We start from the raw sequence: 23,692 nt of genomic DNA, 5'->3' as shown, positions 1-23,692 counted from the left end.
TCACTATAAACTGCCACATTGCAGACATCATAGTGATATGACTGAAAAATTGTTAAAGCTATGTTAAAAAAATCAAAATCACATCACATAGGCAGTGCACAGAGAGACATGTGTAATTTAGTATCAAGTAGATGTATAGGCAGTGCACATACAGAGCACAATGTGTAATTTAGTATGAAGTAGATGTATAGGCAGTGCACATACAGAGTACAATGTGTAATTTAGTATGAAGTAGATGTATAGGCAGTGCACATACAGAGTACAATGTGTAACTTAGTATGAAGTAGATGTATAGGCAGTGCACATACAGAGTACAATGTATAATTTAGTATCAAGTAGATATATAGGCAGTGCACATACAGAGCACAGTGTCTAATTTATTATCAAGTAGATGTATAGGCAGTGCACATACAGAGTACAATGTGTAATTTGGTATGAAGTAAATGTATAGTCAGTGCATAGAGCACATGTGTAATTTAGTATCAAGTAGATGTATAGGCAGTGCACATACAGAGCACATGTGTAATTTAGCATCAAGTAGATGTATAGGCAGTGCACATACAGAGCACATGTGTAATTTAGTATCAAGTAGATGTATAGGCAGTGCACATACAGAGCACATGTGTAATTTAGCATCAAGTAGATGTATAGGCAGTGCACATACAGAGCACATGTGTAATTTAGTATCAAGTAGATGTATAGGCAGTGCACATACAGAGTACAATGTGTAATTTGGTATGAAGTAAATGTATAGTCAGTGCATAGAGCACATGTGTAATTTAGTATCAAGTAGATGTATAGGCAGTGCACATACAGAGCACATGTGTAATTTAATATCAAGTAGATGTATAGGCAGTGCACATACAGAGCACATGTGTAATTTAGTATCAAGTAGATGTATAGGCAGTTCACAGAGGACATGTGTAGTTCAGCATGAAGTAGATGTATAGGCAGTGCACAGAGCACATGTGTAGTTCAGCATGAAGTAGATTTATAGGCAGTGCACAGAGCACATGTGTACTTCAGCATGAAGTAGATTTACAGGCAGTGCACAGAGCACATGTGTAGTTCAGTATGAAGTAGATATGTAGGCAGTGCACTTAAACATGTGTAATTTAGGATGAAGTAGATGTATAGACAGTGCACAGAGGACATGTGTAATTCAGTATGAAGTAGATATATAGGCAGTGCACAGAGCACATGTGTAGTTCAGTATGAAGTAGATATGTAGGCAATGCACTTAAACATGTGTAATTTAGTATGAAGTAGATGTATAGGCAGTTCACAGAGAGATGTGTAATTCAGTATGAAGTAGATGTATAGGCAGTTCACAGAGGGCATGTGTACCTTAGTATGAAGTAGATGTATAAGCAGTTCACAGAGAGATGTGTACCTTAGTATGAAATAGATGTATAGGCAGTTCACAGAGGACATGTGTAATTCAGTATGAAGTAGATGTATAGGCAGTTCACAGAGGACATGTGTACCTTAGTATGAAGTAGATGTATAGGCAGTTCACAGAGAGATGTGTGCCTTAGTATGAAGTAGATGTATAGGCAGTTCACAGAGAGATGTGTACCTTAGTATGAAGTAGATGTATAGGCAGTTCACAGAGGACATGTGTAATTCAGCAATAAGTAGATATATAGGCAGTGCACAGAGCACATGTGTAGTTCAGTATGAAGTAGATATGTAGGCAATGCACTTAAACGTGTACTTTAGTATGAAGTAGATGTATAGTCAGTGCACAGAAACATCTGTAATTCAGCATTAAGTATGTGTATAGGCAGTGCACATATATGTTTAATTCACTCAGTCATTTCTCAAAAGTAGAGAACATCAAGATGCTTTGTTTTCTGAATTATTTTAACAAAATGTTCTCACTCATTAGCTTGGTCCAACTGCAAACTGCATTGAACCAGATCTGCAGATCTGCTAGTACATTATATTGACACAGATCTGCTGTTGCATAATGCACCAATAGGTTTGGGTCTATGCATTTTTATAGGGGTAATGAGTAGACCAAACAACTAAGACCATGATTTTCTGGCACATTATGCAATGGTGGATCAGGGTCTTTGTTGTTTTGCAGTTAGGCTTGTATATATGCATATGCCAATTAAGTACTGTTATGTATATTGGATTTAATTTATATTTGATTTAATTTACTTGTTTGTAAGTTTCAAAATCTTTTTATTTTTAATTTCATTACATGTCAAAGTAATGTAATTTTGTTTACTAGGAATATACAATTTTCCAGAAATTAGTTTGACCTGACTGTTATCAGTAAACACTGAACTTTGTATCTTATGCTGACCTAGTTCCTGACCTTGATTGAGAATAAAGTAAACAATTTCTTTTTTTACTCCATTCTTAATGTATAAAATCGAGGCTGACTGGGATTTTGTGGCTTTAGACATAAATACTTCTATGCTATTCTTGAAATTCTGGAGATATGACCCTCATCCAGGAATCTGTTTTTTGTCTCATGTTACTGTACAACCTTTGTCTATAGAGAAATTAATTAGTTGGGCTTCTAAATACTGGGACGTAAGGTGTTTGTTTTTTTGTGACTAGTTTGGAATTGTATTTTAATTTTTATTCAAATTATTTGGATTCTAAGAGATTAATTCTTTTTCCTGCAAATATTTGAGTGCTCATACAGAATTCTTGGACAAAGACATTTCTTTATATTTTATTCAGAAATTCAAGCATCAAAATATTATTGTCTGTGAAATAACAATGAACTGTAGACACTACAGCACCATACTGACTATAGTATACATTATCGCCTTCCATTTTGGATTTCTCATTGGGACTCAAATTTGAGTTCATTAGAACATTTCATTACTAGGACTTCGAAAATTTAACTCATGGATTATTCTAGGATTATTTTTGGATTTGATTCTTAAAACTGTAAGTTTTTACTTTTTTTCGTCTTTACATTATTTTTCCAGGGAAGTAAATTATGTGTTAAATTTGTTAAAGCTTGTTGTTTTCACTCTTTCTTTGTTACTGTTTATTTGAGCCTAAACATGTAACATAAGAAGTTCAAGTATTCGTAGTGATACATTTGTAATAACTGATTTAAGACTGAGGAAACCGTGAGTAAACCTGAGAAACAGAGTAACTTATATTACTCTTATTGGGAATATTGAAGTGTATAAACATTTTGTATTTAATTGCTCAATGAGAGAACGAAGTTGCAATCATATAATTTACATATTAACCTTAGGACTTATAGCATTGTGATATGCTTAGGTGTTGTCTTACCAAGCACATAATACTATAATGACTTCTCATTTTAAAGTCAGTAGCAGACATTGATGTTACAACAGCAAAAAGCCTTATATCGTAATGATTATTAATGACAGCATAATAGTGCAAAAGCTTTTGATACTACCATTACATATGTGTTGTACATTTAAATATCACAAATTCTAATATTCTACTAATGAAATCATGTGTTATATTGCATCTATTTTAGATGTCTGATTTAGTGACAATGACTAAAGCAAATGTCAGCCTGGTCATGTAGGAGCCATTACTCATCTTCAGTTAAACATCAATTGGTATTGTAAAGACTATTGCTTATACAGTTCAACCAAAGTCTGTTCAGTCCTGATTATTGAGTGCACTGTCCCTTAACTATAATAAAAAAACTTCCAAACAAAAATGAGTGATTGCTGTAGACTAGCTTTTACAATGGTAGTCAAGATACTAAACTGGGTAAAGAAAAGAGGATATAAAGTCTAATCATAACAAATAACAGGGTAGAAGAAATTAATTTCAATACCTACAGCTTCCTTTGAGACATCACAGTACATAACATTCAATCCAGCTTGTATCGGATGGCCCCTTTAGGTTCAAGCATATTCATATACTTTAACACTGATTTGCCCTTACGTATTTCTTGGTACATGTATATATAATAAATTTTCAAGGACTATAGATCAAAATAAAGTGAAAAATCACCATTCAAAGGTATACATAATCAAATTCTAAAAAATTACTTTTTTTTACTGAAATAGTTTGTACTGAATACCTACATGTCCTGTATGACTTCTATTGTATGTTTAAAGAACAAATTATATACCAGGGTTCACAACAGTGCCCTCAATGGTTTTAAAATATAAAAATCTGCATCATCAAAAAAGGTATGTTTAAAGACAGTAACTTAATTTTTTTTCTTTATAGTTTGAGAAAATTTTAATTTACTGTATCCAGAACTTTTAAAAATTGGCACAAGTTTTACATTTTATTATCAAAACAGAATACAGCATCTAAAAAAGACGCTATGTATTTAAAACCTATTGTTTTCAAAAAATACAATTTGTCATCAAGTCAGCATGTTAAAATGCAGATATCAACAATTCATGAATTACTAATTATATATATTATCAAATAATAACTTATTAATCCACCAGATATATTAATTAAAAATTTATCTTACGATTTCTCTGTGCTGTGCTCTTAAGCCTTTTAGCTCATTAAAATTCAAAATGGAACATATAAACATCAGCAACACACATTCAAGTAAATGATTAAATCCTGTAATAGTTATCTCCCTTGCATACCACTTCATAACATGGTAGTAGAAAATGCTCTTAAAAGCAAATCGTCAAATTTTAAAATGAATTCTCTTGTTACATGTAAAGAAAAGGATTATGAATTGATAAAAGTTTATTGAAAGCAGCAGTTTGATTGGAATAGTAAACTAAAATACTAAACATTATCTCTGTATACTTTCCTTTCATCTTTAAATTAGCATCACTTTAACCCTAAATCCATCCGTATTTTCAGTACTTTTATTTCAACTATACATCCATGAAGTTACAGTATGTGTACTCAGTAGACATTATGTTATTTCAGTTCTTTAATATAGAAATTCTATGATTTGGTAACTACAAAATAATTTGATATCAGTGATAAATCATACTACTGTATTATGAAACAAACACAATAATTTAAAGGATTTTTTAAACACAAATTTACATTTATGGTGATGTGATAAGAAAGTGGTTTTTTGAAAGTCTTGAATAAACATTACTGATATATGTTTACCATACTAACAATAAATTTACACTGTCTTTATAGGGGCAAAGGTACTTCTTGCTTGCCGTGACATAACAAAAGCTGAGAGAGCTGCAGAAGATATCAGTAAGACCACAGGAAACCCAAATGTAAAGAGTTATGTTGTTGACCTAGCATCCCTTCAGTCTGTCCGAAAATTGGCAAAAGAAATAATGGAGAAGGAGAACAGGTTGGATATCCTGGTAAACAATGCAGGTAAGATAGAGGTGGTGATGGCCTTTAGATTAAGACAATGGCTTCTGGAGCTCATAAGTCTGTGTTTGAATTACCTTGGTGATAGAAGAAGTTTTGTTTCCTAGCACCTCCATTGACAGGTAGTGTGGTTATCTTTTTGATGAAGTTATATTCATTTATTCATCCTAAAGTATTTGGAGGATTACCTTGAAACTTGAAGCAAACACATTCATCCTATGATCCAGTTGGTCTTAGATGAAAACGGTGCTGCTAGCAAATCCAATATAACGATGTTGTTGGCCATCTTGAAAATCTTATCGCTACTCTTTCTGAATGGATGGTCATATAAACATGGAGTTTTCACTAAGAGACTTTTATTATGTTGAGTTGGTTGTAAAGATAAATGGTGCTCATCTTGGTTTAGTATGGCCGTCACAGTGGCCTTTTTGATAATCTCCTTATAGCCTAAATAAAAATGGTATACTTTCTGAAGTTCAATATGGCCACCACAGCAGTCATCTGAAAATGTTATTGCAACTTCTCATGAACAAAAAGATGCAAAGGTTTAAACAAAATACTTCTTATGATGTCCAGGATAGCCTTAATTGAACATGGTACTAATGTGAAATCCAATATGGTCATCACACATCAGCCATCTTGAAAATGTTGTTATTGCTACTCCTTTTATATAACATGAGGTTTTCACTAAAATGACTTACTTATGATGTCTACTTGGTCCCAAATAAAAACGGTGCCAATCTAATGTTAAATATGGCCACCACAGCAACTATCTAGAAAATCTTTTATCACTACTACTTCTGAACAGAAAGTGATATTGACTTTTAATTTTCACCAGATGACTTTTTTATATCTGCTTGGTCCTGATTGAGAATGGTGCTGAAACATATTGACTAAAATAAAAGTACCATAATAATGGATAGGAGCAAAATTTATTTATGGTTTAGTAAAGTCTGTTTGATTCTGCAATAAAGAATTTAACTAAGCAACTGTCCATCATTGAATTTTTGCTGTTTGATGATATCACACGGGAATTAAAAATTATTGTCCGAATTTTCATGAAAATTGTTATGAGTGTCTGTAGCCAAATTTCTATAGTGGCCTGTGATAGGAGAATAGTGCGATTTATTATGATATGGTGTTCTATTTTTGTTATTGAAAGTGACCAATAACTGGTACGGATTTTAGGATTCATATTTGAATGTTCTTGGACAACAGTGTATGCTTTAGTCCATCCGACTGTAATACCCTATCATCGAGAGTGTTTCAGTGACAGGCATCATTAATATAGTCAAACCTGTTCAGTTTTGTCACTAGACCACAACAACATTCTTATTTTCCCCGGCAGATTTCCTATATAAATGAACTATATTTAATGGTCGCTTGCTTTCTGTGGTTAGCGGTCAGATATTTCCTAATCAACCAATGGTTTCACCCTGCCTTAAGCAGTCAGTGGAGACTCAGCAATGACTGTTCCAAGTATGCAAATTAAACACTTCTTTTGTTTGATGAGCAAATTTGTTTCAATAAAGTATATCATGTGAATCAATGTTTAAGCATTTTAAAGCTTGAATGTACTTACTGTACTCCAGTCACACTGTTAGTCAAATTCAATGGTGTGAACATGTTGGTTTCAACAAAAGGCAGTTTTATTCTTCCAGGATAGGATTGAAGCAAATTATTGCAGCATAAAATGGAAGTCATCTTTTGTGCCACTGTGACAGGTATTGTTAGATATCTTCTTTTTCATGTGAATTTAATAAAACTGTGTCTGAAGAAAAAATGTCCATGTTTGAAAAGAGATATAAGTTACATCCCTTTTTGTTAGGGTAAGGGGTCATTTAGTATTCAGAATGTGTCTGTTAAGGTAAGAGTAGTTTCATTGAGTAGACACATAAGGCTTCTTTTGATTTTCTGTTCATCACATATGTAGACTGTCTTTTGATCTCAGTGATATGAGCATCCAACTAATCCAGATATTGTTTTATAGCATGAACAAACTAAGATTGGTCTATATTTTTAAGTTGTTGATGATTTCGTTTCAAGGATGGATTCAAGTGAGCAAGATTTTGTAATCTTGTGTGGAAAATAAATTTAGGAGAGAACAACATAAATCCATAATTGTTAGTTTTGTTGTGCAGTACACATGAAATAATCTTGATATTGTAATAATAATAATAATAATAAGAAGAAGAAGAAGAAGAAGAATAAATATGATATTTAGTGCATGTTTTTGTTTAAAAGTAAATTTAACAAGGTAAACCTGTGTAGAGCAGTCACCTGTGTGCAATGGCCAGTTTTACCTTATCCCATGGGTGACCACTATTGACAGGTTTGACTGTGTATCCAAATACTGTAAATAGGAACATATATGATTTTTTTATTGTTTTCTAATTCAGATATCAAAGATATATTCCACTGGTCCGTCTGAGATGTATTTCCTTCATTTATTAATTAAATATCAAAATCAAGTAGGTACAAACAATATTCCAAATGAGATGAGACCTTCACTAAAAAGTCAGACAAAGTATTTTTTAAATAAGTATTCATAATCCATACTTTCATTTCAAACTTCATTTATGTGACAACTCTGACTCGTCCTTTGGGTTGATGAAGAATCTGTATTAATAAACTGACTAAAAATCAAGGAGGAAACTTGTTGTCAATCAATGTCATTCAGAATCCATGACATTGATGAAAGATTTGGATTGATGAGGCTTTGCTGTATTTATGAGATAAAAGGACAAATTTCATTTTATGTTTCACTGTAAATTTGGAAGGGGTATATATCATTTTTCTTGCATTTCGGCCATTTTCTCCATTGAATAAGTTCTCCAATGACATTAATGTTAGGATGAAACTCTGCTGCCTCATAAATCCAGTACTCCTGAATAATTTGCCCTGACTATCTAAATATCATGTAGACAAATAGAACAAAATGGCCAGTTACCTCCCCTTTTTACAACTATGTTGTTACTGTTATGCTGGATTATTTTCCATCAGAAGCTTTCATTGCAGTAGCATTGCATTGCATCTCATATATCTTCAGTTATCCTACCTGTTCACACTTGATGTCAGTAAAGTATTGTTGATTAAGGTTCCTGCAATTGGTACCATTATTATTGAAATATTGTTTGATAACTGTGCATAATTTTGACAGTTTGTGGACTTTGCTTTTATGACATGGGAAATCTCACATGGTATCACTGATACTTGCTGTTTTATACATTTACTTGCATATACTGGAGGAGTTTCCCACTAAAATTAAGTCACTATGACCTATTTATATTCCTCATTGATTGCATTTAACTTTTGCATTTTGGTCCGTTTCTTAGGCATTGTTCATTGCAACACAATATTGATATACCCTGATGAGAAAACAGAATCATGCAGCTTTGTGTGGGTCACCATGACCTATATATTTTCTATGTCAGTGACATAATGTCAGGTTTGCATTTAAGTCAGTTTCTTAGGCTTTACTGGGTCAAATTCTGATAAGGCATGCGTGTTCCATTAACACATTTCTATGTACTGTACATGTATCAATTCTTGATTGATTTCAGGTATTATGGCCTGCCCTCAGTCTAAATCTGAAGATGGCTATGAGCTCCAGTTTGCTGTCAACCATCTTGGTCATTTTCTATTGACCAATTTGCTACTGGATTTGTTGAAGAAATCAGCTCCAAGTCGAATAGTAAATGTTTCTTCACGAGCTCATCAATGTTAGTATTTTATTATCATGCTTTCTAATGCATCGGCAAGATGTATATACCCTTCTCATCAATATTGCATTAAATATGTACCATATATATTCACTTATATAATCAAGTCTGACTGCAAACAACACAGACCCCGAACTACCATTGCATATTGTGCCAGCATATCTGTGGCAATGTTGTTAATTCTACTGATTACTTCTAACAACGTGCACATAATCCAATGCATTGTGTGATGTCGGATCTGGATCTGTGCACTCTGATGTTGGACTTGATTTTTTTAGGGGTTATAAATGGCAAGGTTATGCCGCATAGCCGTTAGTTTAGTGACTTTTATACAGACAGCGAACAATCTCTTGCATATGACCAGGGATTTTTTTAATGTGCAATTCATGAGTATCATTTTGCACAAAAGTTTCCTGATAAGATGTCTTTGAAGGCAGAAATTATCTTCATATTTGAGTATGAGTGGAACTCTGAAAATGACCACAAAAATAGGGAGCATTTTCCACTGCATCTGTTTATTAACGATTGTAGTTACTGGTAGAATCTGTAATATCATGCAGCTAAATACCATTAATGTCAGTTAATATTTAATGTGTAATTAATTTTTATTGTGTAATTAAGTTCTAGTATTGTTACCATTATGGCATGGATCAAATTTATAAATTTTTATAATTGTGTAAACAAATACTTGAGGTACAGAATTTATGATAAATGTTAGTTCACATTTCATTTTTCTTTTTTCCAGTTGGAAAGCTGCATGTTGCTGACATCAACCTTGAGAAAGGTTACAATCCCTATGTAGCCTATTCTCAGAGTAAATTAGCAAATATTTTGTTTACCAGGGAATTGGCAAATAGGCTTCAAGGTACCATCTGCGTAACTGATACTTATTATTATTATTAGCTCACCTGGTCACCTGGTCATGTGGCCAAATGAGCTTATAGTATGGCCTTGCATATATCATCCATTTTCATATCTGCCATACTCCCAGACAATGTGTGTGTGTGTGTGTGTTTGTGTGGGGGTTGAGACTGGAAAAATGTGTTTCAAGGTCCCAAGATGAGTCAGTGCACATGAAGCCTCCCAAAAGCATGTCATCCAATAGAGAATAAGCTATCTTTTCATATAAGCACACTTATTTTCCAGAAAAATAAGAGAATTAATCCTTTTGAAATCCAACTGATCTGAAGAAAATTATAACTCAAAATCTGGCTACAATAAAATAACTTAACATCAGTGTAAAAATCCCAAAACTGAGAAATCTCTCTCTACGCATCTCTATTAAAACTAACAGATGTGCAGTAATGGAAAAACCAGAATTGCAAAACACATATAACCATGTTTACATATATATAAAAATAATGTACACAGAATATGGCCTTGATTAGACCAATGATATGATTTTACTCTGAGGATAAAAAAATAAAATTGTTTACATCTTAAATCATAACCTTGACAACAACCAATCATTTTAAAATAAAAATAGAACTTATTTATGGGGTTGCTACTAAGGTCCGGATCTAGATCAACACCTGGTGTTTACAAAAGAATGATTCAGGTCAACTGATTTTGTGGAAAAATATCATCGCCAGTGAATAAATTTACATTATAATAGCATATAAAAGAACAAACAATTTAAAACTGACAAACAGTTAAATTTAAAAAAAATATGAATTAAATCAGATATGCATAACAGCTGTGTTATTAAGATATTTTCTGCTTGAAAACATAAAATTTGAAATGACCACTAAAATTTTTAAGTAGGTCACCAAATGACTACTGAAGTTGGAAAGGTAGACTATTGCACTGTGGGTGATATGGAATAGTAGTCAGGTGCCTAATGGAAAGAATGGATTTCAGGCTATGCCCCCGAATTACCATCAGGAGATGGAGTGTAAACATTATGCTGTGTTACATGAAGCAAAATGTAATAAAGGTGTGAAGTTTTGCAATGTAAAGGAATCAAAGTTGCCCTTTATGGCATTATCATTATTCTGTTGTTGTTGTTGTTGTTGTCATTATTATTATTATTATTATTATTATTAATTAGAAAACTGAAAACAATGTTTCAGATTATTCCATACTTGTGTATTGTAAGCAAATTAGAAATTTAAAAGTTACTGTACATACAGTAAATATGTCAGTTTCTAATATTAGTATGGGAGATTATGTGATTAAAAAATATAATTGTTATATTCAGTGCTAATAACACTGAAAATTTTAAAATAACAGTATTTTGCCTTGGGAGCTGCAATGGTTAGTTTACCAGACTGAAGATGAAAGGGCTATAGGTTTGAGTCCTGGCCCAGACCAGGACAGGCTGGGTGCTTTAATAATATGCCCCTTGGCAAGGTACTGTACTCCAATGGCTTCAGCACAATATATAACCTTTTAAAGGTTGAATTACGTTAAATAACCAAAAAACAGCTGTATAAATACCAAGCCTCCATGATGACATCAATCTATAATCTTGAAAATCTTCAAGGATTTTCTCACAATGAAATAACTGGTATTATGACAGGGATAGTTTTATCTTCATTTCCACCATGTCTTGCAGGTACTACTGTAACAGTGAATGCCCTACATCCAGGAGTGGTACAAACAGAATTGTTCAAGTTCATATTATCATCATGGAAGACCGTACTCACTCCATTGACTTATATATTTTTAAAAACTATAGAACAAGGAGCTCAGACTTCTATCTACTGTTGTGTTGCAGAGGAACTGGAAGGTGTAACTGGTAGATATTTCAGGTGACAATCTTTTCATTTTCTAATGATAAAGGGGGTGATTGCCAGGTCTTGGTGTTGTTATGCTGGTATACAAGGCATGATCTTGGAAATTATTTTTTGTGCATTAGTCAATTAAATTACTACATGTGACTGAACTGGTCAGTTCAGCTTAGATCAGGAGATTTGCAAAATTTGGTCATGAGTTTTTACTTCAAAAGAGGAAGGATTTTCATTGAACCCAAATTTTTGCATGCAAATAGACACAAATTGCAACTATTTAAAATATTTCCATTTTTTGAAACAATTAAAATATACGCATCATCTAACCCAGGAGCCAAGACTAAACAGAACAAGGGGCTTGAATTAAAAATTGTCTACACCAATCTGCTCATATAACATGACTATTATAAGTCATGTGATCAGCATTAGTTGCTGATGAAGGCAGTGTGATATTGCCAGAAATGTTGAATTCTTAAGATATTTATGCTCTGAGGATGAGAATTTACAAATGATTAAGCTATTCCCATGTCTTTGATGCTGCTAGTTTACCTGATAAAGGCAATATAAAGTAAAATCTAAATGATCAAGTCCAGTAAGAGAATGATGACCCACCCAGATAACTCCTTGACACATTGTTCCAGGTAGAAGTTGATATTGGATTTCAGCACCTTTGATAATGTAATTAAATTACATTCTTGCTCTGGAAGAAGGTGCAAAAACCTGATATCACCTTTTACCAGCCTTTTTTGTTAGTTATCCCCTTCTACTGGAAAAGATATGATCATCTATCAACATATATCAATTGATACTATTCTGTATTCAAAGCAAAGTATTATATGGTGTGACAGGTTGTTATGCTGCCACTGTTGTAGGTGTGTTATGGTTGTGGTGGGGCACTCCCATTATTCTATTTAAATTTTTATAGAAGTCCCACCAAGGCTCAATTTTGGTTGGAAGTTAAACTAGTGAAAGACAGATGTAAAGCTCCAAGCCCCCAGTCAGCAATGCGGATGGTTAAATGATTGAATATACAAAAAGTGAAATTCAACAAATAACAATTTAATAATAATTCAATAGTCAAGTGCTTCAAATTTCCCAAGTACTCTTCTTCTGCTCAACCCTGTGATAGCCTGTTGCATCATTTGATTAGTAGTGTGAGATAGCTTTCCACCTGTAATTGTGTTCGACTCATCTGTGTATTCTTCTTTCCTATTCCTCCAATTCCTTCTCCTCTTCCTCTTGACTTTCTCCAAATTCTTTCTCCTCCTTGACTTCTCTATACTCCTCCTCCTTCTCCACTTCTCCTCCTCGTCTCTCTCCACTGACTAGACTTGTTGACTCTGACTGCTCTGCTAATCTCACTTCCATCTCCCCTCTTAGAGACTCAGGACTCAGGACTCAACTGGACCGGAAGTTCTGTCCCCCAAAAACCTTCCTGTGAAAACACAAGGACAGTACAATATTTTCCTTAGCCCTCTCATCTCACACTACACCCAGCCTATCATCAGATAACGGCTATTAAATTTCTTCAGTCATGAATTCATTCACATTGAAATACTCATACATACATCAATAAATTGCATCACATCAGCACATATTCCTAATCCCATGATACTAAACAATATCACAGCAATCAGATGCATTTCTTTACATTACAACTCATACAAACTCATACAAAGTACACAAATATTCAAATATCTATGCATCCATATTAACTCATCTTGCACACCAACCATTTTCCAAATTCACAATTCAAACATGAGTAAATTCTAACATAATGAATATATGCACTAGTTTACTACAAAGTAACGTAATAGTGAATTACAAAATTAATTCTGACTACAAACTAACGATCTACATAACTCTCTATATAATATTCAAATATGCCTGTAAATAAACAGTAGAAAGATAATTCTATGTACTAAACAAGCCTAGTAATTAAGTATATATACTACACTTAATTACAATTACAATGCTGTAATATTCTGCAAAAATCAAGCAAATAACTCACTGACCTTTACAAAGTTTTGTCTTTCCTTAGAATCTCCTCTCTAAGTTTTGCCACCAAATTACGAGTTTCTTCCTCGGAGTAACCCTACATTGCTCAGCAATCTTGCTAGGTGAGACTAAATTTTCACTTGCTAGTTAGAAGTTATAATTTGTTTCTAAATTGTTATCACACCCTCTATCTCAATTCTGATTGGGGGTCACTTTGATCTGATCCAATCAAACTTAGCAGACAATGTCCTCACTGTCTGTCCACATGGGGACAGATTTAGAACATGCCTATTTCCCCCTTGCAGTTCCTCTGATCTTAGGGCAAAGCTGTAACACATAGGTGAGAAGTCAGTCAATCTAACACCTGTGTCAATCAAAGATGCCGGTCTTCTCTCTGGTCATGGTAACCTTGCATACGAGATTCCCTCTAGCCTGCAGCATTGTTTAGACATCAAACAATGGCTTGTAACAATACTTTAGTTTATACACGACTTACAAACTGGGGCTGAGCAAACATGACAATTATAGATTGGTAAATGATAATTTTTACCAAAAGGAAAGATGAATCACCAATTCAGAATATGACACTAACTCAGTTTTCAACAAAAATGCAGATAACACCTTTTACCTTCAACCCTCGATGTCATCAGTCCCTCAGAGTAACTTGATGCCATTCATACTCTACTTATGTGTCATACAAACATTTCTGGCATCTTTTAGGAGGTCATTTTCAGAATAATATTTGTGGCAGTCCTCATCATTGTTGATCTTAACATTAAGGAAATTATGTATTATTACATAATCCAGGTTTCTTGTGAAGTCAGCCTGCATTTTCCTTAGCATGGAAAATGGTATTTCAGTGTCTGCACTGCAATGTGGCATTGTGTTAATACAGCTAAACTGAGTTTGACAAAAAGTTAAATTTCTTTCTGCTGGTGGGTAAATTCATGTTGCAGATTACCAGCCAGAATTGTTCTCAAGGTTGGTATTATCTGGGTTTGAATTTGGAAGTTCCTCAGTAAATTACCTCTTAAGGAATGGCAGAATGCATATTCATGTCCCTTTGAACTAGATTCCAAACACTGAGAAATTGTGTTTTCAGCCATTACTGACCTTTGTGTGATATTTTGGTTGTTTAAATATTGGTGTTTTAGGATTGGGAGATCATGAATGCTTAGATATCGATTAACGTTAAATACAAATTTATGTCACCCAGGCTCTTTAATAACATCTGATTCAGACAAAATCCATTAATGTCTTTAATCCTTACCAAAGTGCCACTTAATCCAGCTATTTGCATTTTTAACATAGCTTTAACAATTTTTCAGTCATATTGCAGTGTGTGCAGTGTTGCAGTTTAGAGTTTTGTCTAGCACTGGGGCATCATGCCGCAGACGTGTAGCATGATGTCCCACCCAGTCACATTATCCTGACACCAGGCCAACCAGTCCTAACACTAACCTTTTAACGCTAAGTGCCTAGCAAGGCTGCTGTTAGTACCATTTTTATAAGTCTTTGGTATGACTCGGCCTTGGATCGAACCTGTTACCTCCTACATCCGAGGCAGACGCTATAACCATTAGGCCACTGGAGCAGTCTATTTTAGTAGTAAAAAGTCATAATTAAAAATAAACAAATTTTCAGTTAATATTGCATTTTTTTATATTTTGTTTTGCTCTGTCTTTTAGAAAATTACTCAATTATTTTTGTAGAGATAACTATTATCTGTGAAAACAAATGGTTTGCTCTCCAAATGGTTCTGAGGTCGATTACTCAACACCTGTTGAATTGTTCATCTCAAGCACATATGGGATCAGTGTCTTTGACCTCCTGTATGAAGTTCAATTAAAGTATTATTTAAAGCCTAAATAGAATTTTCAATTTAGAAACTCATAGCGTCTGAGTTATACATCTTATTGTCATTTAAAAAATCATACCCATTGGACTTGTACAGCAAATTTGAATATTTCTGAACATACAGTGTTTCATAAGTTAGTGTAAGTGTAATAGCAAGAAATAAATTATTTGAATTCAAATTAAATCTAGCAGACAATTTATAGAAATTATGCTTCTTTGTGCAAATTTTCGATGAAATCACTAATGTAGATATGAGAACAGCTGATGAGTCCATTGTACTCTTTTTACACTTCATTTGCTAATTTTGTTGTATATGTGTCTACCAATTAATGGTTATCTGCCGCTTTCCCAATATTTTAATATGTAATAACTATTTTATTTGTTTATTGTTTTAATTGCATCAGACTGGTAAATGCATCACTAAACTCTGCCATCTTAACCTTTGCACCCACACCCCCAATTTTGTATAGCTAATACACATGCAGTTTTCAGTTAACTTGTTTAGATATTGCATGATATGGTACATAGCTTGATTGCAATTTGTGTATAGAAATATTACACTTTACATCAGTAATCACGAGTTAATATTAAATATTTCAATAGGAAATATTTCAGTGGTTTGCATCTTCCATTTTCAGTGATTGTAAAGAGAAGAAAGTTGCACCCCAGGCATGTGATGATGAGGCTGCCAAAATTCTGTGGGATTTATCAGAGAAGATGGTGGATCTCAAATCATCATAGTCATACATGTGATTGTGAGACTTTTTTAATTGACCATGGAACATTAGTTATTAAATAAATAAATATGGTAGAATCCTTAAAACATATTGCTAATCCATGCTACACTATTAGGACTCAAACATTATGTGGGAAATACTAATGATGCAGGACATTGTATTGTAAATGAATTTCCAGCAATAGCTTTTAATTGGCACATTCTGCCAGTCAGTCTTGTCGATTGGCTGGTGCAACATTGTTCATCCCATCAAGATGATTTCTTAGATAATAAATGAAACACTGTAACTTCTTGATTTGCCAGTCAAGAAGTTATTATTTCTCCACTGAATGCATTCCTTGATTATATTAATATTAGTAAACAAAACTCCACTATCTCCAAAGTCGTATAATCTTAGAAAGACAACATATTTTCTTTCCAGTCTATATAGCATATAGAAAATGAAAGAGCATCTTCCATAATCACCTCGTCCCCATGTCACTAACATGTGGCTACCCAAAGTTTACCTGTTTATGCTTTTGCTGTGGTATCAATTATTGAAACACATCACCTCTTGATATCCATTAAGGTCATATTTAGTTCTACCCATTGATTGAAATGTGTGGTACAGTATTATGAATTCAGCAAGTTATTGGTAGCCTTAAATGTGATTCTTTGGTGATATTTCTGAATATTTTCCTCATTTTATGGACTTCATTTTTTCTGATCAATATAAGTCATACATGTTATTATTAATTGTATTTGTCATAGATAAGGAGAGCTTGTGGGATGGTCTTTTGCCCATCATCCATTGTTTGACATACAGTGATATTTTTGTCATGCTTCTGAAGTAGCCATCTTCAAAATCATGTTATTTCTGTTTCTTCTGAATGAAATGTCATATCAGCATGAAAAGACTTCATATCATCTTTAGTTGGTCATAAATGAAAATGGTGAAAATCAGACATCCAATACAGCCACAACAGCAGGCTTGTCTAGTTTGACCTAAATAAAAAAGGTGCTAATTTGGCCTCCAGACTGACCACATAGTGGCCATCTTGAAAGTTTTCTTGTCACTATTTTTCCTAGATGACTAGTCATATTGACATTATGCTTTCCAAAAGATTTCTTGTAATTTTTTGGTGCTAAAAAACATGGTAATAATCGATCACCCAATATGGCCAACATTGCAGCCATCCTGAAAATCTTGTTATCAATAATCTTTGTAATAGGAAAGTTAGTTTGACGTGTGGTTTTCACCAGAAGAGTTCTTATGGTGTCTGGTTAGGGCTATATAAAAATGATGGAAACTGACCCTCAGTATAGCCATCTTGAAAATATCATTATCCTCCTAAGTGGATGGTAATATCAACATGGGGGTTTACCAGATGACTTTTCATGATACTTAGTTGTTCATATATGAAAATGGTGCCAATCATACATCCATTATAGCTGCAGCAAAATGTTACTTGAAAATCTTGTCACTACTTCCCCTGACAGGTCCTGTCATATTAACAGTGGGCTTTCACCAGAAAGACTTGTAATGATGTAACTTAGTCCTAAATGAAAATGGTGCTACTTTGGCAACCATTATATCTGCCACAGCAACTAATTTTAACATTTTTTTATCACTGATGAATATCAGAGTTGGTTTCAACACTCAGCAGTTAAAAGGATGAAATGGTCATATCTGAATTCCTGGAAGATCTTTTCAGCCAGTAGAGTATCAGTCCTATTATTAAGTGCCTCTTGTTAACTAATTATAATACCTCCAGTTTTATATCGTAGCAGGCAAAATTATTTTCTTTTTGTTAGCTGTACTGGTCAGAGACAAGAGGACCATATAGGATAGCTATCATCTGTTGTGCAATGTTCATCCATTCATTGTACAAGTTTCTAATCACTACTCCTCATCTGCTACTTGGAGGATTGACATGGAACTTCAAATTAAAATGGTGCTGCTCTGACATCCAATATGGCCACCACAGCAACCTCTTGAAAATCTTCATCTTGCTTGTCATCCTGAAGACAGTCAAGTCAACATGGGGTTTTCACCAAAAGACTTCTTATGATGCCTAGTTTTAACTGAATGAAATATTTTCACATGGGCTTTCAATACAAATACTATTGTAGCTATGTTCAAAATATTGTTATCACTACTCCTGAGGGGATGTCACTAAAAGACGTGTTGTGATGTCTACTTGGTCATACAAGAATATTAATGGCAGTTTCTTCTGCATGGCCACCACAGTAGCCTTCTTGAAAATTTTGTTACCGCTACTTTTCTTGAAATGGAAGGTCATATTTTCATCAGAAGGCTTTTTATTATTGTTAGGTGTACTGAAAGAAAATGGTGCCAACCTGACAATTTAATATGGCCACCTTGGCAGCAATCTTGAAAATCTTGATATTACTACTCCTCCTAGATGGAAAGTTAGATCAACGTGGGCTTTTTACCAAAAGACTACCTATTATATCCAGCATAGTTTGAATGGAAGTGGTGTTCATCTGACCTCAGATGGCTGCCACAATGAGCACATTGAAAATCTTGTTGCTAATCATCCTAAATAGATGGTCATATCAATATGGGGTTTTCACCAGAAGACCAGTTTTGCAAAATGAAAATGGTGCCAAGTTTACATCCAATATGTCTGTCATGGCAGCTAATTCAAGCGTCTTATCACTCAAGATTATCAGAGATGGTTTCAGTACTCAGCAGTTTAAAAAGTTTAAAAAAGAACTGGTCTTTTCTTGAATTCCTGGAAACTCTTTTCAGAAAGCAGAGTATTAGTCACTTTGAGCAACATCTATAAGTAAGCACTGGTTGAATGTCTCACTTATTTTATAATGAGTGCATTTATTGGTTTTTTAAACATACATTTCAATTGTCATTTCCCATTTATTTGATGTTTTCTTCTTGTCATTTCAGGTATAAAATTGCAACTTAATGAATAAAAACATTTAATGACAACAAGGATAATGATGACACACACACACACACACATTGCCTGCAAAAAATGTTGCATCAAAATTACCATGCAGTTCCTTATCAGTGGTAACATTGTACATGGTGCTGTGGAATGTCGGAAAGGAAGACAGAGATGGGTAAAGCTGGATACCATGATGGCAACTTCTTCTCCTATGATTCTTTGAGCCATGCCATCAGTGACTGTTACGTCCAGCCAGCCAGAGACACAGAATCTGTTGGCATCAGATGCATTCATGTTACACCTGTCCCAAGCAATACTTAACTCTCTGATATTCAGGAGATGAGTTAACAGTTGATATCTTTGGGTGAATTTCTATCCCTTTGTTTATTAGGTCATCCCAATACAGGCTTTAAGTTGCCACTTGATTTTTCTCCCAATTTTCAGCAGCTTAATGGGCAGAAGTTCCTACAGCAGTTCAGTCACCTGGGGTTTTATACGGTCTGTTGTACTGTCAGGCTGTCCATATGGTCATTCATCACAGCCAACTTACCTTGCTGATTGCCCAACAGCCTAACTAACCACTGTGCCCAATGTTCTTGGTATATCTGGTGGAGAAATACCATGCTATGCCCATGTGTAATGGAACTACCTCTTTTATCCCACCAAATATATTATAAACAGACATAGAAGTGATGTTAGATGAAGACAACCCCCACTGTGAGTGTACAGATTGCCTTGATATGCTTCCTCACTTCAATTCAGTGATGGAACAGAATGATGGAATTTAACTTTAAAGCTACAATTAAAGAGATTTTCCAGATCTTGTTTCCATCTGAGTGTCTACTGCTGCTAAGTCAATGTTTATATAAATGTTCAGGATGTGGATGAATCTATCCTCTTGTCTGATCAGTGAAAATAAACTGTTTGGACATCTGTTGGACCAAATCAATGACCTGGGAAATTCTAAGGTTTACTTGTCTGAAAGTCTAGTACCAGCTCCTATTTTATTATGCTGGTACCTCACACACTCAGACAAATTCAATGTGGACATTCTAAGCATAGAGATGAAATTGCAATTGTAAAGATGTTAGGTTCTATGTTAAGGTCAGTTACCATGCTTTTGATGCATCTTCCAGACTGCTCAAAGACAATATATTAAATGGAACATGAATCAAAGTTTCTCCTGTGCCATGCCTCCCAACAGTTTTCATAATTTATTACCCTGACTGCACACAGAAAATCAAGCTCTAAAGGTACCAGACTTCTTTATTTTCAATAATCATGGCTAGTCTTTTTTTTCTTCCTGCAAAACAAATGTAATAATGATCCAAGTTGTTTCAGAGCAGATTCAATTCAAGTGTTTGGATTCCATGATGGAGGATTCCAGGCAGTCAGTTCGGATGTGTTTTGACACTATGCTTTCCTTTTAACTGTTCTAGTTCTAAGAGTAATTAAAAAGGATTGATATCCAAAAAGGTAGATACCTTCAGAATACAATGGTTTTCTGACAGTCTCCATGTGGGACAAATCCTGATTGAACAGCATATTCATTCCAGCAGTGTCTCTTGGAAAATCTCAGTGAAGTCCAGTAAGCACAAACAACTCTGGTCACAGGTGTTGCATCCCTGCCAGGACAGGCTTCTTTCAAATGCCATGGTCTTTTTATTGGGGTCTCATGAAGTAAGAAATTAGGACCTTCAATAGTGGAGAGAATTTAAAAAGCATCTTGTGAGTCTTATGTTCAAATGCAACATTTTAGATCCACAGTACTGAAGCTGTTGGTTGCAATTAATTGCACATTCAATGTCTAGACTTTTTGTCTCCAACTTCTAGCATCACATACATCATATAGACACAAATTGAATCTGGTGGCTGCAGCATAGACAGTCAGTAGAACCAGTTGACACCAGCAGAACATCTTCATGGGTGTGGGTTTAAAGCTTTTACTGGATTTGCTTAGATCTTGTATTGGTAAGAAAATGTCATTCCTTTCTCATTACAATTGTATATCAATGTTGTGTGTTACTTGATAGTCTGTTGTCCTGCCTTCATGCTAAGGAAAGTGTTTTATGCTTCATTAAAGAATTCCAGTCATGTTTCCTTCAAAGGATGCTGAGCATAGAGGTTGAATGCTCCTGCATTTCTCCACCTATTACTTATCTGATGGTGTTAATGTGATCATGGAATAGATTCACTGAAGAAATTAAATTTGTATGGTTTTATATATTTCTCCAAGAATACCTAATCTGATAACAAATCTTAAGCTCTCTCTCTCACCTCCTAACACTGTGAGTATCCTTGTTGATGTTTGTTTTACACTTAAACTGGTAAACATCCAGTATACTGGTAGCCACCTATTGGTGAAAAGGGGAGGTAATTTTGAAGAAATTCTATCCATTGTTAATATGTTGTATGAACAGAATGAAATATTTCAATTTGAAAGGTTGTGGGGATATTCTCCTAGTTTTAATGTATTTATTATCTGAGAAAAATCATTTACTAAAACATTTCCTTTCTTTTACTAGCTTTGGAATAAGCAGGCCGAACAGTATTTGTTGCGTCAACCAGCGGGCAAGGCTGATTGTAAGGGTATACCAGTTTAAAAACTTTTAGAAGAAATTTTGGTATGATGAAATGAGAGTATTTTCAGTAAAATGTTTGAGCCCTCATTGTTATGGCTGTATAATGCATCATGATTTCTAATTAATTTACTAATGAGATGCTATAAAAATTGGTGAATTAAGCTTTATTTACCCCACCAGGAAAGTTTTGCATATGTATACTCTCCACAAAGAACCACGCAAGGTAACTCAAATTGTGTCCCAGACTGTATACAAAACAAATATGATTGCAAAGCATAGTAGTGGAGTTACTTAGTGATACTTGTTATTTATGGGACCTTATCATATTAGAAACTATGCAATATGAGCAATCTGGGATTCCTTTTAAGATTTTATTATGGCATCGACCTTAACACTAACACTGGACAGCCAAATCAAGCAGTCAAAAGATAGGTGTTAACTGCTATGGTACCTTCTGGTAATGTTAGAATATACGTGTGATTTTAGAGATGGTACATGGTTTGAAGAGCAAATTAAGTGCTTGAGCTGCAAGGTGAAATCTGCAGATTTAAAGTTGTTGCTGAATACTGGCCAAATGTTTGGCAGATCTCAAGAAAGGGTTTCAGCCGGAAGGCAGCATATTCAAAGTCATTCTTAAGGGTTGGCCAAAAGTTTGAGCATATTATAATTGTCATTCTAGCATATTTTGTAGCCAGATAAATTATTAATTTACAAAATTCCACCACACAGAGGTTTTTAAAATACCGGAAACCCTGCACTCATCTAGTATGTACAGCTTTTATGTTGAAGTACAACTGAAAGAAACAATTGCATGTATCAAACCACTATTTTTTTATATTAAGAAGTGGACACACAGAGTACAAGTTTCTTTATAATGCCCATTATTCCTTCAATCATCATTTTTTCACTAGAATTTTATAAAGATTGTTAGAGTTTTCTACTTTTTACAAATTTTATCTTGGTCTTTTGTCAATGAAAATGCCTTGATATGTGTCATGTTTTACAAGGCTGAATGATGCAAAAAAGTTTTACTTGTTTTCAATATTTCATCTTGGACATATTCTTTGAACTATTTGCAGAAGAATCAAAGAGAAATATATTCCTTTTGTAACTTTTTCAAAGAGAATGTTTCATAAATATTTGTGTTATTTTCTCAAAGTATGATAAGCACAACTTGTTATTTTTTGCTTCAAATTTTTTGCTTCGAATTTTCAGCAAAATGCTTAATGGCTTTTGGATATTTGGATATTTTGGATATTTGTCCTGACTGATTTTGATGATTGTTGACTGTGTTTGTGACCAATGTAGACTTTTAGATGGGTTATTTTGTGTTTGTGAGTAACATACACATTTAGATGGATGTTTGTGTGTTTGTCACCAATGTAGACTTTTAACCAATAATCAGTATGCATTTTATGATGTAAAATTCTAACTCTTAACTTATAGTGACAATAGTTGCTGTTGGTAAGTTACTTGAATTTCAAATCACAGAAAAGAATGCTAAAACATACTTTAAAAAAATGATTTCTTTGAAACACATAAAGTGGATATATAAAAATGAGTTTGCATTGATATAGTCTTGATGCTTTATAACTGGCTGATGTTTCAGGATAAGTTTGCAATAAAAGATGCAACAAGTAGTCTTGGAATTTGTCATTTTCAGAGATTAATTTTGTTTACAGTGTAACAATTTATTTTAGCTATGCTTTTGAACAAATCATTCCAACAGGAAAACTGATGCAAAATAATGCCTATTCTAGGCCAATCAAAGACTATTAAAACTATGGTAAAATTAGGTCTTTATTGATCTCACAATCTCATATTGCCTTTTTTACAATTGCTTATTCTAGGCAAAATTTGTAAAATTGGG

The 23,692-nt window shown here is 34.0% G+C and overlaps 1 protein-coding gene across 4 annotated transcripts in view; it reads left to right on the top strand.

Moving 5' to 3' along the window:
- Positions 1-23,462, top strand: part of LOC149804646 (retinol dehydrogenase 13-like) — a 29,050-nt gene extending 5,588 nt beyond the window's left edge. For 2 of the 4 annotated variants that reach the window (XM_089942791.1, XM_089942775.1), the window contains exons 3-8: positions 5,098-5,289; positions 8,850-9,008; positions 9,754-9,873; positions 11,566-11,761; positions 16,234-16,350; positions 21,766-23,462. In XM_089942791.1, the coding sequence (XP_089798917.1) occupies positions 5,098-5,289; positions 8,850-9,008; positions 9,754-9,873; positions 11,566-11,761; positions 16,234-16,336 (770 nt within the window). In that variant the 3' untranslated portion in view covers positions 16,337-16,350; positions 21,766-23,462. Of the gene's footprint in view, positions 1-5,097; positions 5,290-8,849; positions 9,009-9,753; positions 9,874-11,565; positions 11,762-15,140; positions 15,231-16,233; positions 16,351-21,765 lie in introns of those variants that run through there. The other 2 variants (XR_016416295.1, XM_089942783.1) reach the window with 2 other exon arrangements.
- Positions 23,463-23,692: the final 230 nt, after the last annotated feature.

Source organism: Sinohyriopsis cumingii, chromosome 2 (assembly GCF_028554795.1).
Source record: "Sinohyriopsis cumingii isolate HCF-2022 chromosome 2, ASM2855479v2, whole genome shotgun sequence".
Classification (NCBI taxonomy): Eukaryota; Metazoa; Mollusca; class Bivalvia; order Unionida; family Unionidae; genus Sinohyriopsis; species Sinohyriopsis cumingii.
Note: the sequence above shows the minus strand (reverse complement) of the source record. Positions and strands in the feature narration are given on the sequence as shown.